This window comes from Varroa destructor, unplaced genomic scaffold (genome assembly GCF_002443255.2).
Source record: "Varroa destructor unplaced genomic scaffold, Vdes_3.0 BEIS01000003.1, whole genome shotgun sequence".
NCBI lineage: Eukaryota > Metazoa > Arthropoda > Arachnida > Mesostigmata > Varroidae > Varroa > Varroa destructor.
In genome coordinates, this window is record NW_019211456.1 from 26,831,386 (window position 1) to 26,850,287 (window position 18,902).

An 18,902-nucleotide genomic window follows, 5' to 3' on the forward strand; every position below is an offset into this window, starting at 1 on the left:
ATCGGTTGACGGTACTGATGTTGTACCTACGATGAGGCCAAGGCGTCAGAAATGTATCTGCTACGTCTGTAACGGAAATTGCCACTGAACATTGTGTAATTGCATGAGCATGCAAATATACTGGCATTTCGACGTGCTTCCCTCGTTTCCTTTTATATTTTGAGCGTATTGTTGGGGTGTAATGACTCTGGCAATGGCGATTATTGCAAAAACAGTAAGACGGAGATGAACTGTTTGTCACGCTATGTCACAACAAGTGACACGTATCCCTACTCTGCAAAGTCGATCAAGCACAACTTTCATCGCTATATCTATGTGTGTGTCTGTTTGGCTTACATATATTTTAATAAAGACAAATACGATGAAGCTTCTATGGTTAGATTTGGAACGATAAGAATATAGCTCTCGTAGCTGAGATGCATTTCCGACAATGTGGACTCTTTATGCTGTCATTGCGTGCTATATCGAAACCAACTACTACTCGAAAGCAATATATATTATTTTATTCAATATTGGCCCGGTATTCTTGGTCATCAGATATTCTACAACCTCGCGAAAACTGGCTTCCAAATAAACGCAGTGCAAGGAAATATTGTGACACATTCCTTGAAAATACAATAACTCCTGAAGGACCTATTTATTCCAATCTCTGCCGACACGATGTTGTTGAAATACAGCCGCGATACAATGAGCCGACTCTTATCGTTCGCCAATGCTCCTTTGAAGTTGCGTTGGCGTACCGTTTTTCTGTGAACTTCCTTTTCTACGTCTGCTCGTTTCTCGGTATGAATTTGTGGTCTCACAGTGAGGTAAAGGAAGCTACCGAAATAAATTCCTTACCCGTAGGCTAATTCAAATATTTAACATTGCCTGTTTTATTCTATTCGTCACCGACGAAGCGTACATTTTTTGGTCAGAATCCTGAGCTTATTCGTACCACATCAAACCCCGTGAAAATTATACACTTTAGCGTTGTCATAGCAATAATGACCACGACTCAACAGACTCTGTAGATTCGTGAGGACATCTTGCGTGAATGATTCTCTAAGAGTCAACGGCTCTTTGAGGCACACCGGCTCCCTGCTGTTCTCTTGTTTAGCCTGTCCGTTGTCTCCATGGGAATAGGACCTATCCTGATAAAACGCTCGATATATGGCATCGTAGTGTGCGCAGCTGCCCTAATTTCAAAGTTCGTACTTCATATGCAGGATGCCCTAGTTACCATTGACCAGCTAACCGAACTCTGTGCCTGGCTCAATGATCCGCCCGGGTTTATCATTCTCAGAAGATCACTGTTCGACGGAAAATCTGAATCGAACCCTTAGTAACGTCGTGTTCTTCATGTGCATAAAGATCAATCTACAATCAATTTATTACCGAACAAATATGCTTTACATCACTTGTGAACCTTTTCTAGCACTCTCTACAAGACACATACCGTTCTGAAAATATTTTTATTTAAAATGAAGTTCTCATTGTTGACCCTATATATGCGTGGTGTATGCCTAAATATTATTCATACGTAAAATGTGTAACTGAGCTTTACTTTAAGATTAGATATGCATAGCGAAGTTTATAGCTTTATGCTACTTTTTAAAGCTTAATTATCTTGTTCGGAAACTTCACAGTATAAAAACGGCTTGAATTAAATTCTACTTGAAGATCACAATCGGACAATATAGTGTGTCTGACCGGAGGTGAAACATTAGAAAAGTCAGTTCTCCTATGTGCCTGATAGCCACGTTTCTAGCCGTCTCTATTGGCTCTCCATGTTCTTTCACCGCTTTTTCTACAAAGTGTATTCCATGCTTTGACGTTCTTGCTTCCTTTTTTCTTAATTTCTATTATTCTTTTGACGAGTTCCGTCGCCAGGTCGGCTGGGTTAGCCGACTCTTTCGTTGAACTTCGCCAAGAATTGGGCTTCAGAGTTTCATGTCGTGTCGTCAACCTCACGCATATCATGAATGGGTGCTTCGCTAATCTTTTGGAGTATCCTTTCAATCGCCAGTGACCGGTGGGTACTTGGGTCAACTCACGCGTAAGCTCTGTTTAAGTAAGGCCTTTGTCTCCACCGTTTTGTAGGTTCTTGTGACTTACATTTTTGCCATTGGTCTTTACGCTTTTGGGCGCTCTACTATTGCGTTTCAACTATTGAGTCCCATGATGTTGCCACATGCATAGCAATGGACTCGGCCATTGTGGTTAGGATCCTCCGCTTTTCTTTTGTTGCTCACCACGCGCTGGGTTTGGTTTTAGCTAGGCTATTTGCGATGAACATAATCGCATCGCTTTTTCTGGGGCCAGTGTTCGGTCGTGCGTTTTCGTTCAATAGTTGATCCTTCTCGGTGCCTCTTGGGCCCTCCCTTGTAGCGTTATTTCGCTGTGTTCAGTGACTACTAGTGCTAAATCGTCAGCTCTATGATGTCGCTGTTATCGCTTTTAGTGTTAATCTCTGTGGCACTCCTGCGGCCATATCGCAGGTCATGCTTGCAGGTGTTACTATCCTTTCGCTAAGATACGAGGCTATCAGTGTTTATAAGCAAGACGATTCCAGCCTTTTCTCTTTTGGCATCGATGATGACTTGCCAGCTATACAAGTTGAGTTCATACTTCTAGCAGTGCGTACAACTCTCTGAACCATTAATTCTAGTTTTTTCTTATCTTTCCGCTTCCTGGAGTACCCTCCTTACGCAAATTTCTGTGAAACGGCTTCTACAGGATTCGTACTGAAAAGAAGATAGCGCTTCCTGTTTTCTGGGTTTGACTATCAGGCTTCTCTTAGCAATTCCTTTTACCACATTTCCAATGCTGTCCAATAGACATATAAAGCGATATGCCTTCAGGGCTGGTCAAGCTTTCTGGTCATGGTCAAGGTCATCCTTTTTCATTCCGATAGATCTCGTTTCTCTTTTCACTTCCTGTCCGTCATCCTTTAGACACCACCCCTCGCCCTTCGTAAGTCGAAAAGCTCTGAACCTTTATAAGGCCAAAACAATATTTGTTATTGTATGACGTCGCATACCACCTTAAGAATCTTCGTTGCTGTCAACCTAGTAGAAAGTCAGCTACAACATTCATATTAGTTTGTTATAACTATGAATTGTCCAAATCGTGTTAGAATTATCACTGCTCTGTTCGCTCTTTTCTGTCGTGTACCTGTTACCGCTTTTACCGTGATCGTGTAATTTTAATTATTATTTATAGTAGGATTAATTTTTCACTAAATGATTTCTCATAGCTTATGAAAGCATAGCCGTAATGTAGAGTTTGCACATATGTTACAACATACGTACTCAAAAATTAGCCAGCAACAGCGCCGAGTGAATATTATACCCTACCAGTGACCATTTATTGACGTTTAACGAGATCTGGAGCAAAGAGTGTACTAACCCAAGGCGCATCGTAAATATGTGCTTGCAGATAAGAAGAAACGTCAAGATTGCATTTTCCAAATACGATGCTCTTCGGACAGGGTTTATTGTACAAGGTCGAATCCAGCTTATATGATATCATATGGTCTGCCAAATCCCTGTGTTTTAACCCGAACGCGTACGACTGAACAAGCTCAAAATTATGCTATAATAATAAGATAAGAACCCGAGACGGAACCAGCAATACGACGATTGGCAAGTGGCACATCCTAGGTATCGAAGTCTATTACCAATGGCTCATTCGTTTTCGACACGCACGATCCTGATGCAGTCTGATGTAGTGCAGGATACTGAGAAATATAGGAGAAATGTTAGGGAAACATAGGAGTAAAGCTCAATGCTACCAAGCAAAACAGAGAATGACACTACCTATATCTTTCAAGGTCTTTTCGTGGATCTATATCGTTTCGATTCGTATCGTCACAATTAAAAGTTTCCATCTTTGAGATTGAGAGCCCTTTGCTGCAAATAGTAATCATTTATGGGACAACATCAACTTCTATTTGTGTTACTGGAACGCATCAGAATTTCTTCAAAGCAAAATCATCGAAGGTTTCAGATCCTTGGATAATGTATCAAGTTCATCAAAACGTTTATTTCGTATAAGACGAATCTAATCGAAGTCGAATTTTTTTTAAAAAAGCGTAAACGTTTTTAGGTTATATTGCTTATTAAAGTAAAAAATGTATTACTATGGTATTTGATATTGTTGGAGATCTGTTGCTTTTTCCGCATTCATTTCATTTTAGTGTATTGTAAATTTGACATATTTAGTTCCAACACAATCAATATTAACGTACGACGAGGTGTAAAGCTACTAGTCTTGGTGTTTATTTTTAATTTTATTTTAAGTAAAATATATACCGTTCACTCCTATACCATGACACATGCCATAACTTATTCAAATCAATGGAGTTACTGAATGCATAAATCCCATCAGAACAGTAGTTGAGCCGCCGTAAAGGCAATGAAAGTACACATCTGCAGTATGCAGGTCAGAACCTCTTACGTGTTTATTTTTTTTAAATAATTTTTAGACGTGTACAACATATCCTAAATGACCAAAATTGTACGATTTATCTTTTCAGCTAAATTCTCTTTCTACACTCATACCTTTTATTTGATGATTTAATTGAGTTCATGGATATTGAACACGTTTTGTCTTCGTGTAGAAACTTCCGTGTTTTCTTTTTATCTCATCATCGCGGTGCAGTAGAAAGTTTAACCCTACTATGCCCCATCAAGGCGGGCCTGAATTTTTAACTACTGCCGCTAAACAAACGTTGGAATAATAACGCTTGATAAATAGAGCATGATTTACGTGATAGCGTTTACTAATATGGCAAGCACTTTTATTTTAAAAACTATTGAATTGTTTTGCAGGTTCTTCACTACGATCCAAATCGTGACATCTTAACGATCTTGAAGTCACCTATGCTAGGATACGTTCATTAGCTACCTAGGTACTGTGATAACTCTTATCGCGATTCTTTCACAGCTAATTTATTAGCCTTTTATAACATATTTTTTTTTAAATTGTATATATATATATATTAATTACTTAATAACATTTATATGCTATAGACAACAGCTGCAGCTCGCACATAATGAAAAGAAATGTAATCGACATATTGTCGTTCAGTATACCTTTCTCTACTTCGGTCGTTCTTAAGGCTGCTTAGGGCGAAACTAGACTCACGTAGCTGATTATACATGTCTATGAGTGCGAATTGTTCGAACTTGCGAATTTTTGCGAGTTCTGTAGAACTAAAATGTTTACAGCATTCTGAAGAAAAATAAGGGTAATTTGTACAATCTGTATGGATTAAAAGTAATTAATAAATCCATTCCATCTAAGTATACCCTATAGAATTTGTCTTTTTTTTTTACAGAAAAATCAACAATACATTTCAAATGTGATGAAAGATTGAACCTACTTTATTAACTTCCTTGTAATCTTTACCACCATTTTCATTTTTCAAGTTATGTGTGCTTCTATTGCTTTTGTTACAGACCCATTTATTTCCTATATCATTGCGTTTATCCAGGCCTGCAAATATCATCAAGCCGGCGTATGTGTCACGTGTACATATATATATATATATATATATATATAAATTTCACACTTTATATAACATATGTTTATCTCTATATATCACTTAGATTAAAATCGTTCTGCTGCTAGAGTCCAGTTATTTTTATGCAATATAGTGTATATCTACGTTACAATGAACGGAGTGAAGGTATCAAACATAATAATCAAATCCTTGTGCTAAGCCTTCCCCAAGCCGCTACCAATGTTAGTCTTGTTTGCCGTTCATTATTTTTTAATATAGTAGATTACCATCAGCGATGATCTTAGACAAAGCGCAATTTCCTACGCACATAAACGACGTCTTACACATTCGATAAATGTGTGCCAAATATTGAGACAAATCGATTCGTGTTTCATCGTATACAAGGTACAAGTGAAAATACGGCAAAAAAGCATAGCTACTTGTCGCTTCCATATATGGAGGAGTCAGCGAGAGAAACCGGCCATATTTCATTGTCGGTTATCCTCTTACTAATCTAAAAGTATGCGAAATATTGAGATATAGGTACTGTTCTATTGTAATTGTTGATTTAAATGTAAGACACCATGTGTTCAAGCTTACTCCCACCGGCGATATTTAAAGTAGAACCATTCCACGAACGACCAACGACGTAGGATATACTATTCACAACCGTTTAGGTATAACTTGCCCCTGTGTCTTCCGGCCACATCTATAATAAAAAACTGAAGGCGGCATGCTTTGGCTAATGCGCCTACCTTCCGAGTGCGTTGTTATGATATCCATAGCTAACAAGCATCCTGTCGCGCTTTTTCGAACATCAACATGATCTCCAGATATTAATTAGGAACATAAGAAATAAAGAAAAAGCAAGAAAATATTATCATTGAAGTAAATTTGCACGTTTGTGCGTAAAACCCCGAACAGTTCCAGCAAGAGCCACTCCCCTAGTAAAGGGAAGTCATTGATACCATAAGTAGATGATTTTACATTCGACGGCTAAATAAAAGTAGTGCTAACTACTCCTTCCTTCCTAGGTTCCTTTGCGTTGCGAGTTAGGGGCAGCATGGAACAGGCATATACGTGAGTCTATTAATAAAGATAAGTTTCTAATAGAAATTTATCTTGCCCCAGTTGCCTGTTTGTTTCATAGAAACTGAGGCCTTGGAGAGGGAAGGACGATTTCTTTTCGTGTTCTCTATATAGCAGAAATTGATCGTGTTTTGCTTACATTGGAGAGTATTATATCACAAAATGTAAATCACGAAATAAGCGCTAATGTTCGCGCGGGGCAGCTACAACATCGAGAGTCATAATTGTTAGAATTTAAATACGCGTGTTATAGCTGTGTTGAGCATTAAAGACAGGATATGAAAGTATATCTTGCGGTGCGCGGATTTATCAGATGTGTCCGCAAATAGTTCGATGGGAATAACGCAAGTTAAATAATATTACTTTTGTCTGTCATACACAAAATATATTCCCGTGCACAGAGTCCAACAAAGCGGATTCTGCGTGATCAACTTGTTCGTGCAGAATATCTTTGGTGCAAAGCGCATTTACAGTAGATCTCTAAGATCATTAATGAGGAATATGAGAGCCGAAACAGTCGAAAATTAGATTTTAATCATCTTTTTATAGTGTACTAATTTGTTTTTTTAACAAGTTTACATTTATGGACAATCGATAGACGAACAAACAATGCGAATCTAAGATATGGCAGTTGAAAAATGTCTCCTTGAAATTATAAAATTATATAATTATATATGTCTTTAAAAAATAGGAAAAAAAATTATAAATAAAATTTATGTCTTTAAAAAAAACCTAAGGAAAAAAATTCATAAAAACAACATCGGCAAACGGCAAAAGTTCAATAAAATAAAAATATCGTTAAATAATTAGTACGTAACTGGAATGATTTGCGCAAAATATCGCATAATAAAAACTGCATATATGGCTATAGTTTAAAGCTTAACGTAAGTTTGTAGTAAATATGGGTTATTTATAGTCAACAACGCTTTTCCAAGTCGTTAATTTCAAAACTCCAATTGCATATTGTCACGTTTAAGTGGGGTGTCATTTCGATGTTACAAAGGTCTTGATATCGTATACTTCTCATTGTTTCGATTCGTATTCTATCATCGTTCTGTTACTTAACAGAGATCTACTTTTAACGCTTTCTTTGCTTTCGTTCACACTTAGCAACTTTTTTACCGTAGTTGACCAAGCGATATTATATATAGATATAAGACCAATAGTGATTTTGGTGATTACCCAGTATTTTAACGTGCGTGCACTATAGCTGAAGGATCTTCGACGAACTAGTGAGCCAGCAGATTCTGATGGATGAAACCACGGTTGCAATTCTCTATTTTCCGCAGTGCCCCGAATACTATCCTGTACAATAAGAGATAACCATCGTCAAAGGTAGCAAGTATGCCCTGTCGACTCGTGGGTCTCTCTGCACTTTTTCATATAATGTTTTCGTGCCGAGATTCCTTCCAAATTGTAAGTATATGACAACTTTGGTATTATGAGATATCGAAGAGGTAGGATCACATTGTCTACATGACAGATTCTATTCTTTAATCTCTTTTATGGTTTCGCTTAGCAATCAAATCACCTATTACTTAAACATACCTACCTATTTTAACAATCACCGAATTCGTTTGAAGTTCGGATTCGTTCAGTTGCTAGTAGCTTAGCTGTCATGACCCGAAATACGACATAATGGCCGACTGTAGGAAAAAAGCAACACGTGACACGCACTCACAACCTTCAAGCGAGCCGTCTACCTCGTGGCATTTTACGTTAGCATCAGTGATGGGGTAATTGACATTGTGCACTATGACTCTTCATCGAGCGACCTATAGCCGCGTTCAACACTCCGCTTGCCTAAAAATATTCTCTTCGTTACGTACGCGGCTTCTTGTGTTCAATATCGCAAGCATTGCAGCCGTATGCCGCGTTCGCTAATAAATTATAGGTCATTACTCTATGGGTTATCATTAACTTTCGTTTGGAGTTCATTAGATTATCTGCGCCACATGGAAATTAAGGAGGCTAGCTACAATAAGTTACGACCTTACAATTGCTACAGCCAAAGATTTAAATGTCTGATACAGTCACTGGAAGCACAAGGTTCGGCTGATAAAAGGCTAATCATTGTTTTTGCCTTTCCGACACCTGCGCTTTCTATAAAAGGCTTCTACACGATTTATGACGCAAGCCCAAGGTGTTGTTTGTCTAGAGTATGAAAAACAGGGAAATGACAAAAAGAAGAATACAAGATAGAACAATGATGGCGAGCCACTGTCGTCGATCGTTCGACATATTTAGCACCTGTAATAAAAAAAAAGTACAGCACTGTAGTATTCTCGTTAAGAACATTAGGGACGCATATTTACAAGGAAGATCTTATAACGTGTACGAGCAGTTTTCTTGGCCGAATGGAATATTAGGTCTGCACAATCGCTCGAGCTGTAGCTACACCCACTGCAAAATAAAAGTCGCTTTTTAGTTAACAGACCTTAATATATACTCAAGGCTAAAAAAAACTATTCTCACAGACTTATTCACACCTTAGCCATCTTTTTAAGGGCAATATCCACCCTGTTCTCCGCAGAATCCATTTCATTCCCCAGGTCGTCCAGCATAACGCTTTGCTCTTCTAGCTCATTATTAATTTGTTTGGACATTACCTGAAAGGCAATTCGTGTACAGTCTAGATAATTTTGCATTGAGGCTTCAAGCAAATACGTACATCTTAATTAAAAAGAACATCAGCTATTAGCTAAACTATTATATAAGGGGTTGATGCATATGTATGGACCGTTTCTTAACAGCAACAGATTCGCTTCGCTGCAAGTCTGCACACTGTGTACAGACCTACCTTGAGAGTCCCAACTGTGGTGTGAATCTGGTCAAGTTCTTGCTCCTGCTGTCCTATCAGGTCCCTGAAAACGCGTCACCAATGCAGCGTGAGATTCAAGCTGAGTACTAAACCGTTGTCTTGACGAGTCTTGTCTAAGAACGAAATTCAGCAAGAATCGCTAAGCTTCTAAACTTCCAGCGTTTTATAGAGAATCAAACTCTGTCTCTATTATATGCAGTGGTATCAAAGACCAATGTATGCCTTCGTAAACTCTGGTTCTAGATAGTCTGATCTGATTCGTAAGTATAGACCAAAAGTAACGCCTTAAATCGGAAAGCACCAACTAATTACTTAAGCATTGACAAACACGGCTGACACTAGTTCAACTGACCTTTGAAGCTGTGCTGCCCGTCCTTGGATGACAATTCGGTGTTCAGGGCTTGCTTCTTCATTTCGGAGAGAAGTATAGCCTCCTGGCCCACTTCGGCCAAAAAGATCCTAAACAAACGAAAAATGGCATCTTCAAGTGTAATATATGCTTAGCCGTCGAATATACAGCCTGACGGGATTCATAGAAAGTTACGGAGAAATGTGAAAATTAGTGACAAAACAAACGTTTTGCAAGCTGTTACCTACTATGTATGCTCAAAATGTGACAATCTCTATACATGTTATATATATATATATATATATATACATGTTACGCTAAAGGCAGTCCTTACCATCCCTGGAGGTTTCTTTTTTGCGCTTTTTTTCTGAGCCTGATGATCTCCACCGAGAACGCTTTCTTTCATCTGGTAAACCTTAAGCAGATGCAACAAGGGATATGCTTCAATAATCAGCGATAAGGTCAGTGATATGGTTATTACACAAGTGGTACGATAAACGTGTGGTAGTTTTGTATGACGGTAAAACAAATTTCTTACAATAAGCTGTACCAAAAAAATTACACCAACAAACAAGTTTCTAACGCAGGGGATCATTTTCAAGCAAGAAATTGTGTTCACTTGTGCTGATTGTGTAAGTTATAACTTACATCATTAGCCATTGTTGACTATTTTCGTTTACTGAAATCGACTCGCATCAAAAGCAACTTCAGACTAGTCCAACCGCAACAGTCGAAAACAAAAAGAGCAACGCAGCTCTACTTGTGCAAATGTGATTTATGTAAGTCTATTCGTTATTTTATGTTTAATAGAGACTGGTTATAGAAAAGTATGGGGGCATAACTTTTGCGATAGAAAGGCCGTAAGCATATCCTTATAAAAAGAATGACAAAATGGACCTGGAAAAAGGTAAACACTCAGTCTACCGAGACGACGTTGTCGATTTCAAAATGAACAATGTGTTTCTAGCAATAACTAGAAAAAAATATTTGAAGATAATTTGACATATTTGCGTTTCAGTTATAGAACTTACTTCATTTTTAACTCTATCAATGAATTCCCTTCGTGCGAGTACTTCTTCTCGAGAAAGTTTAAACCGCCGGGGATTTTTCTCTAAGCTATTTTCGGTCTCTTCTAGATCCTCGATGTCCCAATCGACAGATCTGTAATGCACCACTATACATCATTTCATCTCATCGTTACGTTGGCTGCTTACTAGCTGCATGTCAATACAGATCATTGATGTGGGTATAAAGGTTTTAATGGTATAATACTATAGGGCTTTTATCGCGTAACTGGAAGCGGCAAGCAGAGATCCAATGATTTTCTCTATAGACATAATTGACAAGGTTATCTAGTTCTATTTTTCCTAGTCTAAAAACATTACGCCATCTCCATTCTAATTAATAGTTTCTAATAATAAATGTAAACACAAATTAGAGACTATTCATGCTGCATAGTGATGAAAAGGTCTGGATTTTCTGCCATCAACAAGCTTACGCACCTTAACGAGTTTCGAAGTTCATTCGATGTCCACTCAACCTCCTCCTGCAAGGAGTAACAAGTTGTATGACCACTCGGCCTTTAAGTATATGTACACTATAATTTTGTAATAGATATAGTGAACGTCTATGAACTTTTCCTTTGACCTAGTGTCACCTAGTATGACACGGAATTTTATTTATATTATTATTATTTAACAAATAGTAAATTTACTAACCTTTCATTATTCTACAAATGTGGAAATATTACAACCAAGCAAACATTGTAACCGAAATTATTTTTTAAAAATGACGCTTTCTAACGTTGGAACGTGAGGAAAATTTACGTAAAAGCATCACGGGAGGCTGTAACAACAAAATCCAATAGTTATATGAACACCACGAAAAATCAAAACGTATACCTTTAGACATGCTGGAACGCCACCGTGCCTAGAATGCCCCACAAAGTGTGTGACGACAACGGGAATGACAAAATGGATAACATGATACAGAAATCGAAGATAAATTGTTTCAAAAGTTCGTATGATGCAAGCAATACAAAAAGCAAAAATAAGTTTAATCATGGCAGGTTAGACCAGCGGTCGCATGGTAGAAGAAAGCATTGTGTCGACTGGGTAAATCGGGAATTAAGAAAGCGAGTGAGCTAGAGCGAGAAAAAAAGGGGAGAGAAGTTAAATTAGATATTGTAGAGGAAATTAGAAAGTTAAAAAAACGACAGTCGAAAGCTGCCTGGCAGTACAAGTGATAATGACATACAGCTTGGACTACATTGGATTATATGCCGTGATAAACTGAAGCATCATCGCCTTGTACCACTAGGCACAGATTAAATATAATGCTACGTCTTTGAAAATGATGAGATAGAACAATTTACTATTACGAAAAGGCGACGTCGGTGACTTACAAAGATGTTATAAAACGAAAAGTCGCAAACTGAAAACAAGCTGAATAAAGCGAGAAAAGTTCTACCCATGTATTCATTGTATAATAACAAAAGCACTATTGAAGACTAGTACTTTCGCACTTTAAGCAAATATAGCACAGGCAAATTTATGGTATAACATACAAATGCGGTGTAAAAACCCCGCCCAGATTCTATTGACCCACGCTCAGTGATCATCACTATAGTGCCATTGATTGACTTGGCCCACCAATTTGACGTATTCCTATTATAAGCGCTTAAACTATTCTATGTAAACAGCCCATACACATTAATGCGCAATGCTATGGGGACAGGTAGCTAAGTATACAAAGATAGTTCGACATATACCTTGGACTTGCTCTGTAGTTTGAGCTGGGTCCACTGGTTGAAGAGCAGACGACTCTTGTCCAAAGCGCGCGTAATGTCCCTGGAGTCGGAGTAGATAGAGGCATTCAGTAGTTGATTGAAATCAGGCCACAAAGTAGCACATTACAATAGGAGGAGCAGAGGTTAGGAAAAGGAAAGCATTACATGGCCAACCGAAGCTATCACATCACTTACGAAAAGCGTGCAAAACACGTGACTCATCCAGACCAACACTAAAGAATGGTTCCACGTACGTGACCTAAACGCTTAACATAGTCACCTAAGTCTGAGGCAAAAGTCTCTTGATAGTTTAAAAAGAAGTAACTCTGCATTTTCAAGACCTTTGCCTTATATATGTATATTCCAACGACGACATCTAATCTTGAGTGCAACTATGTGATAAAAAGAACTCGGTGATCTTCTTTATCACACAGAAACATGTAACCACAAAAATGATTTGAATCGAAACAGATCCCTTACGACTTAGATGATATAAATCTAACGGGAAGCGATATAATATTTTCTTGGAAGCATAGAAATTATAATTTCCATTGACTCAGGTTGCACTTGAGAGAAATCCTATTAATTTGTAATGTTTCTTTAGTTGTCGGTAAGGTTCTTACTAGTTAAACTTACTTCACGCATATGCATTACCCTCCCACGGCGAACGATAATTTCGCAACGATAACACGCAAAGGAAAAACCAGGATATGCGGACGTAGGTTTTGCTAAATTTTTCAGTGACCATTATTCTTTATAGTTGCAAGTGATACCTATCACTGTTACTATTTCTAATACCTTCGATTGATACTACTGAATCAAATCAACAAGCTCGCTAAACAGTGTTGTCATGATGGCCTCAACGACTGCCTGTTTGTTTTGCCTAAAAAGTAGCGATCGTTCTAAATCTGTACGGCCTGACATCAGTATATACAAATTGGTTAACAACAAAATAATTGAATTAGATCTTGTCTTTCTAACGCACAAAGAAAGCCTACGAGTTAGTACAATCTCGCGAAATCATAATATGCATTGATAATGAGTTAATGTCGTGCACAAATGACCAGAGCGTCGTACATACCTCCCGTAGAATTCAGGCGATTTTCGACTAATTCCCTAATTATAGAGTGAAAATGAAAGAAAAAAATTGCATGTTTAAGTATGATTTAGTCGAATCGAATGAAACGATTATATCGCTTCTCTATCAATGATGTTAGCTGACTTTCATGTTAACTTAAATCTACTTGCAATCTTCCGCTGAGAAAGATCCATTTATAACAATCTACACGTTCTATTGCAGCTTGTCCAGTCAGTCACTAGACACTCAGTATACTCTGAATCTATAATTAATTTTTCGACTAAGACGTATGGTGTCAGCGTGTACAATGCCAATTCTTGGAGTCTCAGAAGCCACTGAGAAATCGCTTTCGAATAAATCGCACATTTTAACTTTGAATACCTTATAACGGAATGATCTATATATATAAGGTATTCAAAGTCATTATTATATTACTCGATAACAACGGCGGCAGGACAAACCGTTCTTTTACATAGGACATGTCCTTGAACCGAACAGCAACATTAACTCAAAAAAAAAACAATTGTGGTCGCTGTCCAACATCACACCGAAAGTTTAATTTTCTGGCCATGTTGACACAACTTTGGTAATTCTATGTCATGCAGTTGACGCGCAAAAGCTTAGACCGAAGACGTTACCACCAAAGTGTTATTGCAATGCGTTAATCCGTTTGTGCGCAACGGAAAGAACGTCCACTGGAAAACAGGTTGAAGTGTCTACTTTTATTATCCGATCCTATACGTTCGCTGAAAGCGAGATATGTTATCAAAAACAAAATAATATGAAGCATAATCTTTTAAATAAGCTAAGGGCCCCGATGACATACTGAGGAAAACTGACGTCGCAGGTCACCGATTATGATTCACTCAGTTCGATTTAAGTGACCGAAAGATAATGCGCACAACATAAATAGATTTAGTGGCAGCCGTTACGAAATCTTTAAAAAAAAACTAAGTTATTTCATGCAGCTGGTGTTAAGTACTACAGAATTAATTGCATAACAATAATATTAGATATTGCGGAAGTATTGCATATTAACGATACAACATACATGTGCGATATGCATAATATCGTAATCGGGTTGAGAAATGGATACTATCAGCTAACGCAAACGTGGACTCGTGGTGTTTTATCGTATCTAAATAGAAACCCTAAATAAAGCAAACAACAGACGGTTCAGAGCGTACAGGGTAGAGTAAAGAACTGATAATCAGATTTACACATTCCCTTATCCAATACCTCTAAATCCATGAGATCCTTACCAATTATTGATATCATATAAGGCCAGCAAAGGTCGACCTTTGACTTTTTTATTGTCCCGCTAATACTATGCAAACTATGTAAGAGGTGAACTAATAATATAAATGAAAAACTACTTGATGTATAAATGTTCAGTATAATTTTGCACTCACGCGAAATCCATGCACCACATTATCGCAGGGGGAATTCCCAAGACTTTCGGAACATAGGCGAGTTGGTGGTAAATCAACTAGTGGGTTAGTGCATACATGAAAAAGAAATTACCATTATACCCGGCGTGATTTAGTTAAGCCATTTTAAATCATTTCACAGCTTATTATAAAAGCTATAGCCTGATTCTGAGTTACATATTGAAGCTTCTCATAGCATTCGTCATCCTTTTTCCCCAAAGGCCGCGTCTAGTTATAAAAGCCACCATCAGGTCTTCGACGTGAAGAATCGACGTGGTAAATACAGCACTTCTTTATGGTTGTAGCACAGTTTTTAAAGCGCTAGTTTTTGAAAGATTCTAAACCGTAATTCTTAGCCATTGCCGAACCCCTGTTCTGAAATCATTGCCTGTGGCATGCTTTACGAACTAATTGATTAAACCATACCCTTAAAACTAGAATAGCACTGATGTATAAAATGTACAACTTTAGTTCTATTGTTTGAATTACAAACATATATCTGATTCCGTATTTAGGATTTAACAGAATCAAGCGGCACCCTTAATTGCTTCTGAAACAAAGCTACTATATTATATATTTCATACTTTTGACCATAAATAACTTCAGAGAACAGAGCGACTATCAAAGCCAACGTTAAGAAGATTTATTATTACACGTGAAACTATCATTATTACGACTCTCAGTTTGTGACGTTCTTCAATATTAGATAGTTTGTATATGAGAAATATACGTATTTATTATTATTCTATTAGATACGCTCATACTTAAGAAGCGACAATCAACATTAAAGTTAAAACATGTATAGCAGAACCGCCCGTGGTCTACTTGTTTCTATCGTCGGAGACCTTCAGCATCTTAAGTTGAATGCGCCCACGAGTAACGACTACTACCAATTCACAGATCAGCTAAGCAGGCATCGACGAAAAGCACTGTTCTGTTAGAAGCCAAATATACAAATAATAATGACTTTGTTTATTCACAGAAGTTGCGTAGTTTCGTCGTTGGCGGAACAGCAACTCCTGGTTTCATTCAACCAAAGACTTAACTGTCCAAACCCGCACATCGTTATTTGAAAGAAACACTATTAGTAATGGCGACTTGAAGCCTACTTGATTTGAATTAAAGTAGCCTAAACCCACATACAAATTGCTTATAATAATAAGAGTTATGCTCATTTGTTGTCGTGATGCGGTGACAGCTGTGAAACTGTCGGTAGCGAAGCCAGTAAAAAGTCAGCTAGCAGCCACTCACAGTTCGTTTGCATTTTCTTTTCTTTTCTGTTCTCATCAGTATTGGCATACAACTCATGTACCAATAACTACTCAAGCACAGATTTACAGTCAATATGAACACAGTTCTCAGTGTCACTTACTCTTTACAAGCGGGATATGGATCCTCCATAGTCTAGCACCAGCTGCCGGTCATCCGATTGCCTTCCAACAAGAAGAAACGGGGCAAAGTAGCAGAAGTTTTTACAAGCGCAAAAACGTTCACACAATAATAGGCAAATCGAAGCAGAAGAATCACAAACTGACGCGACCAACGCCGCCTGTATCTATAATCACAGGATCAGTCCATCGCGCTAAAAGTCAGGGCAAGGCGAGGCGAGGCGAAAACAACTGCTTTTGCACTGGTTTCACCGCTACTGTGAACGGTACATTGCAGGCTGCACAACTTCTCCAGACTTCAAAAATGACTGCTGGGGAATCGATCCGTCGCTCGTCCTGGCTCCACTACGACCATTTAATGGTACCGCCACTACGCGCTGATCGGTGCTGTAAATTGCTGCTCCGGTTGCTGTCCGAGTTGCCTCGATAACTGAAGAAAAACGGTTCTTTACTTGGCCACATGCCTTAGGCGGCCTTACACACATCCCTAGAGGCTAACGTGGCGGTGCTGTCATCACATTTTCTTAGCAGAGCCTCTCGTTTCACAGGGACGTTACATTTCTACATAGATTACCTGTGTCATTAACAGCAACTCTCGCCCTCACAGCCAATGTTGGATACTGCCAACGTACAAGACGGCGATGATGGTTGATTTCAGCAGCTGACTAACCCCCCGCTGATTTTGCCGCAGGCGCCTGACGGCGGGTACCTGCTCAGCACACCTCGCGCGGAAACTAAGCAATGGCAAGAGTGGATAGGCACGCTATGGTTGACAAAAGAGGTTGCCAGACTGACAGACGTTTAGGTAGCACATGTAAAAGCATCAGAACTCCTTTTGCGCAGGAAGACTACTGCCGCTGCTGCTGTTAATGAAGGAGAATGTGACAACTAAATTTCAGACTGAAATATGGGACTGAACGTTTATAAAACAACATAAATGCATTCTGGTATTAACACTGCTGTTGTGAATTCCTAACAAAATACTAACAGCGAAGAAAACTGTACGGTTTGCTTTGTATTTGTCTGTACTTTTGTTCGGGCCTGTATCGTTAATTTTACCAGTAGACAGACTAAATTCTGCCAGAAAACAGGGTGTCTATGGCAGAAACGTACGTGTGATCGTAATCAGCTATGGCACTGGAGAGAGCGAACTGTAGCAACTTGAGGTGAGGGTTGGCGACGGACAATGCTGGGCGATCAAATAGGCAAGAACTCAAATGTGTTTGTTTGCACGATTGTTTTAGTTAAGAGGGAGAGTTCACCTTCAGTGTACAATAGAATAGCTGTTGTAGCCAAAAGAAAGCTGTATCTGCTTAAACACAATGTACGGGGCGCGTGTGCTAGACGGGCGAACTCCGATTAACTATTCGAACGCGCCGTGATTCGGACGATCGCTACTCTGATACCCTTCTCCGAAATGGAGGAAGGCGGGCGTTTTTAAAGTTCAGTTAACATATTGACGTCCACATCCAATGGTTTTTATTAGGCTAATACGCTAGCGTTCCTCTTGCATTGACCATCTATAAAAATAGCGTTGTTTTATATAGCCGCACACTATCACCGCAGTACAGCGTGTACACAGTCTCGAAATGTACGTTTTTTTTTTTAACTTTTCCTATTACGATAGTACAGACAATATAGGATGAAAGTTCACGCTCCCTAAAGCAGAAAAAGAAGAACAATATCGATTTGGCTTCTTTTCAAAATCAACTTAGGCGCTGCTCGGTCTATCAGCTGTGCATAATAAAATTTTTAGCAGAGTATTATTAAAACGAATGTTATTAGAAGCTGGCTTGCATATCGTTATAATTCCATGGTAATAAGTTTGTGGTCGGTACAGGTTATTTTCCTGTTTTTACTATCAATAAAGGTTAAGTTAAGGAAAGCCAAGATCGACATTTATTTGTATGCACATGCCCACACACACATATGCAGCCACAGATCTTTCATCTCTCCCAAACAATGGATGCTTGAGTATTGAAAACAGTAAGAGGTGACACACAGCATTTTTGACGTATCTGTTTCCACTGTCTGTACTTCTTCCTTTCTATGGCCGTTTTAATAGATCATAGACAGTGCACTTAGTTCATGAATGATTCAGATCTTCTGTCTTTTCTATTCGATTTCTTCGAACCAGACGACGACGAATTTGCCGACCTGCCGATCGCAACGGTAACTGTGTCTACCCTGCTGATGTCACCCGCAACGCTATCGGCTGCGTTAACCTTATGACTTCTGTCAAGCATGCCCTGCGCGACCATGACATCAATATTCGGTCGTACAGACGCGGCCCTTACTTGTCCACTTCGTGTGTCTCCAATGCGCACATACCAAGTCATACCATTATCTAACCCAAATCGGCCTTCTCCCCGCCGGTGCTGGCTACGTGACACAGCTGTGAAATAGTAGCAGCACGCTGGATCACTCTAGTCGACGTTGCGTCTGCTCTTCACAGCAGTCTGCTCTTTTGT

The 18,902-nt window shown here is 38.8% G+C and overlaps 1 protein-coding gene across 11 annotated transcripts; it reads right to left on the reverse strand.

The window, feature by feature from the left end:
• Window positions 1-5,346: 5,346 nt before the first annotated feature.
• On the reverse strand, window positions 5,347-18,744 carry Syx6 (Syntaxin 6). 11 transcript variants are annotated; one of them, XR_015322725.1, is made up of 13 exons: window positions 17,545-18,744; window positions 16,416-17,291; window positions 13,617-13,651; window positions 12,518-12,596; window positions 11,649-11,676; window positions 11,250-11,293; window positions 10,779-10,908; window positions 10,082-10,162; window positions 9,751-9,857; window positions 9,378-9,441; window positions 9,067-9,186; window positions 8,130-8,827; window positions 5,347-7,882 (listed from the first exon to the last, which is right to left on the reverse strand). XR_015322725.1 is itself a non-coding variant. In XM_086982263.1 (11 exons), the coding sequence occupies exons 1-11, from the start codon at window positions 16,442-16,444 to the stop codon at window positions 8,732-8,734; spliced, it is 813 nt and encodes a 270-aa protein (XP_086838389.1). In that variant the 5' UTR covers window positions 16,445-17,538; the 3' UTR covers window positions 5,347-8,731. The 11 variants fall into 11 exon arrangements, 3 of the variants coding, with proteins under 3 accessions (XP_086838389.1, XP_086838390.1, XP_086838391.1); XR_015322726.1 differs by having other exon boundaries at window positions 16,416-17,294; XR_015322728.1 differs by lacking the exon at window positions 17,545-18,744 and having other exon boundaries at window positions 16,416-16,861; window positions 17,006-17,538.
• Window positions 18,745-18,902: the final 158 nt, after the last annotated feature.

Excerpts from the sequence above, each read along its gene's own strand:
- Syx6 (XM_086982263.1), bottom strand. The coding sequence starts at position 16,444 with ATGGAGGATCCATATCCCGCTTGTAAAGA. Across the intron at positions 11,677-12,517 it reads AACTACAGAGCAAGTCCAAG|GCACGGTGGCGTTCCAGCAT; the intron begins GTATATGTCGAA and ends GGGGCATTCTAG. Across the intron at positions 8,828-9,066 it reads CCCTTAAAAAGATGGCTAAG|GTGCTAAATATGTCGAACGA; the intron begins GTGTGAATAAGT and ends TTTTTATTACAG.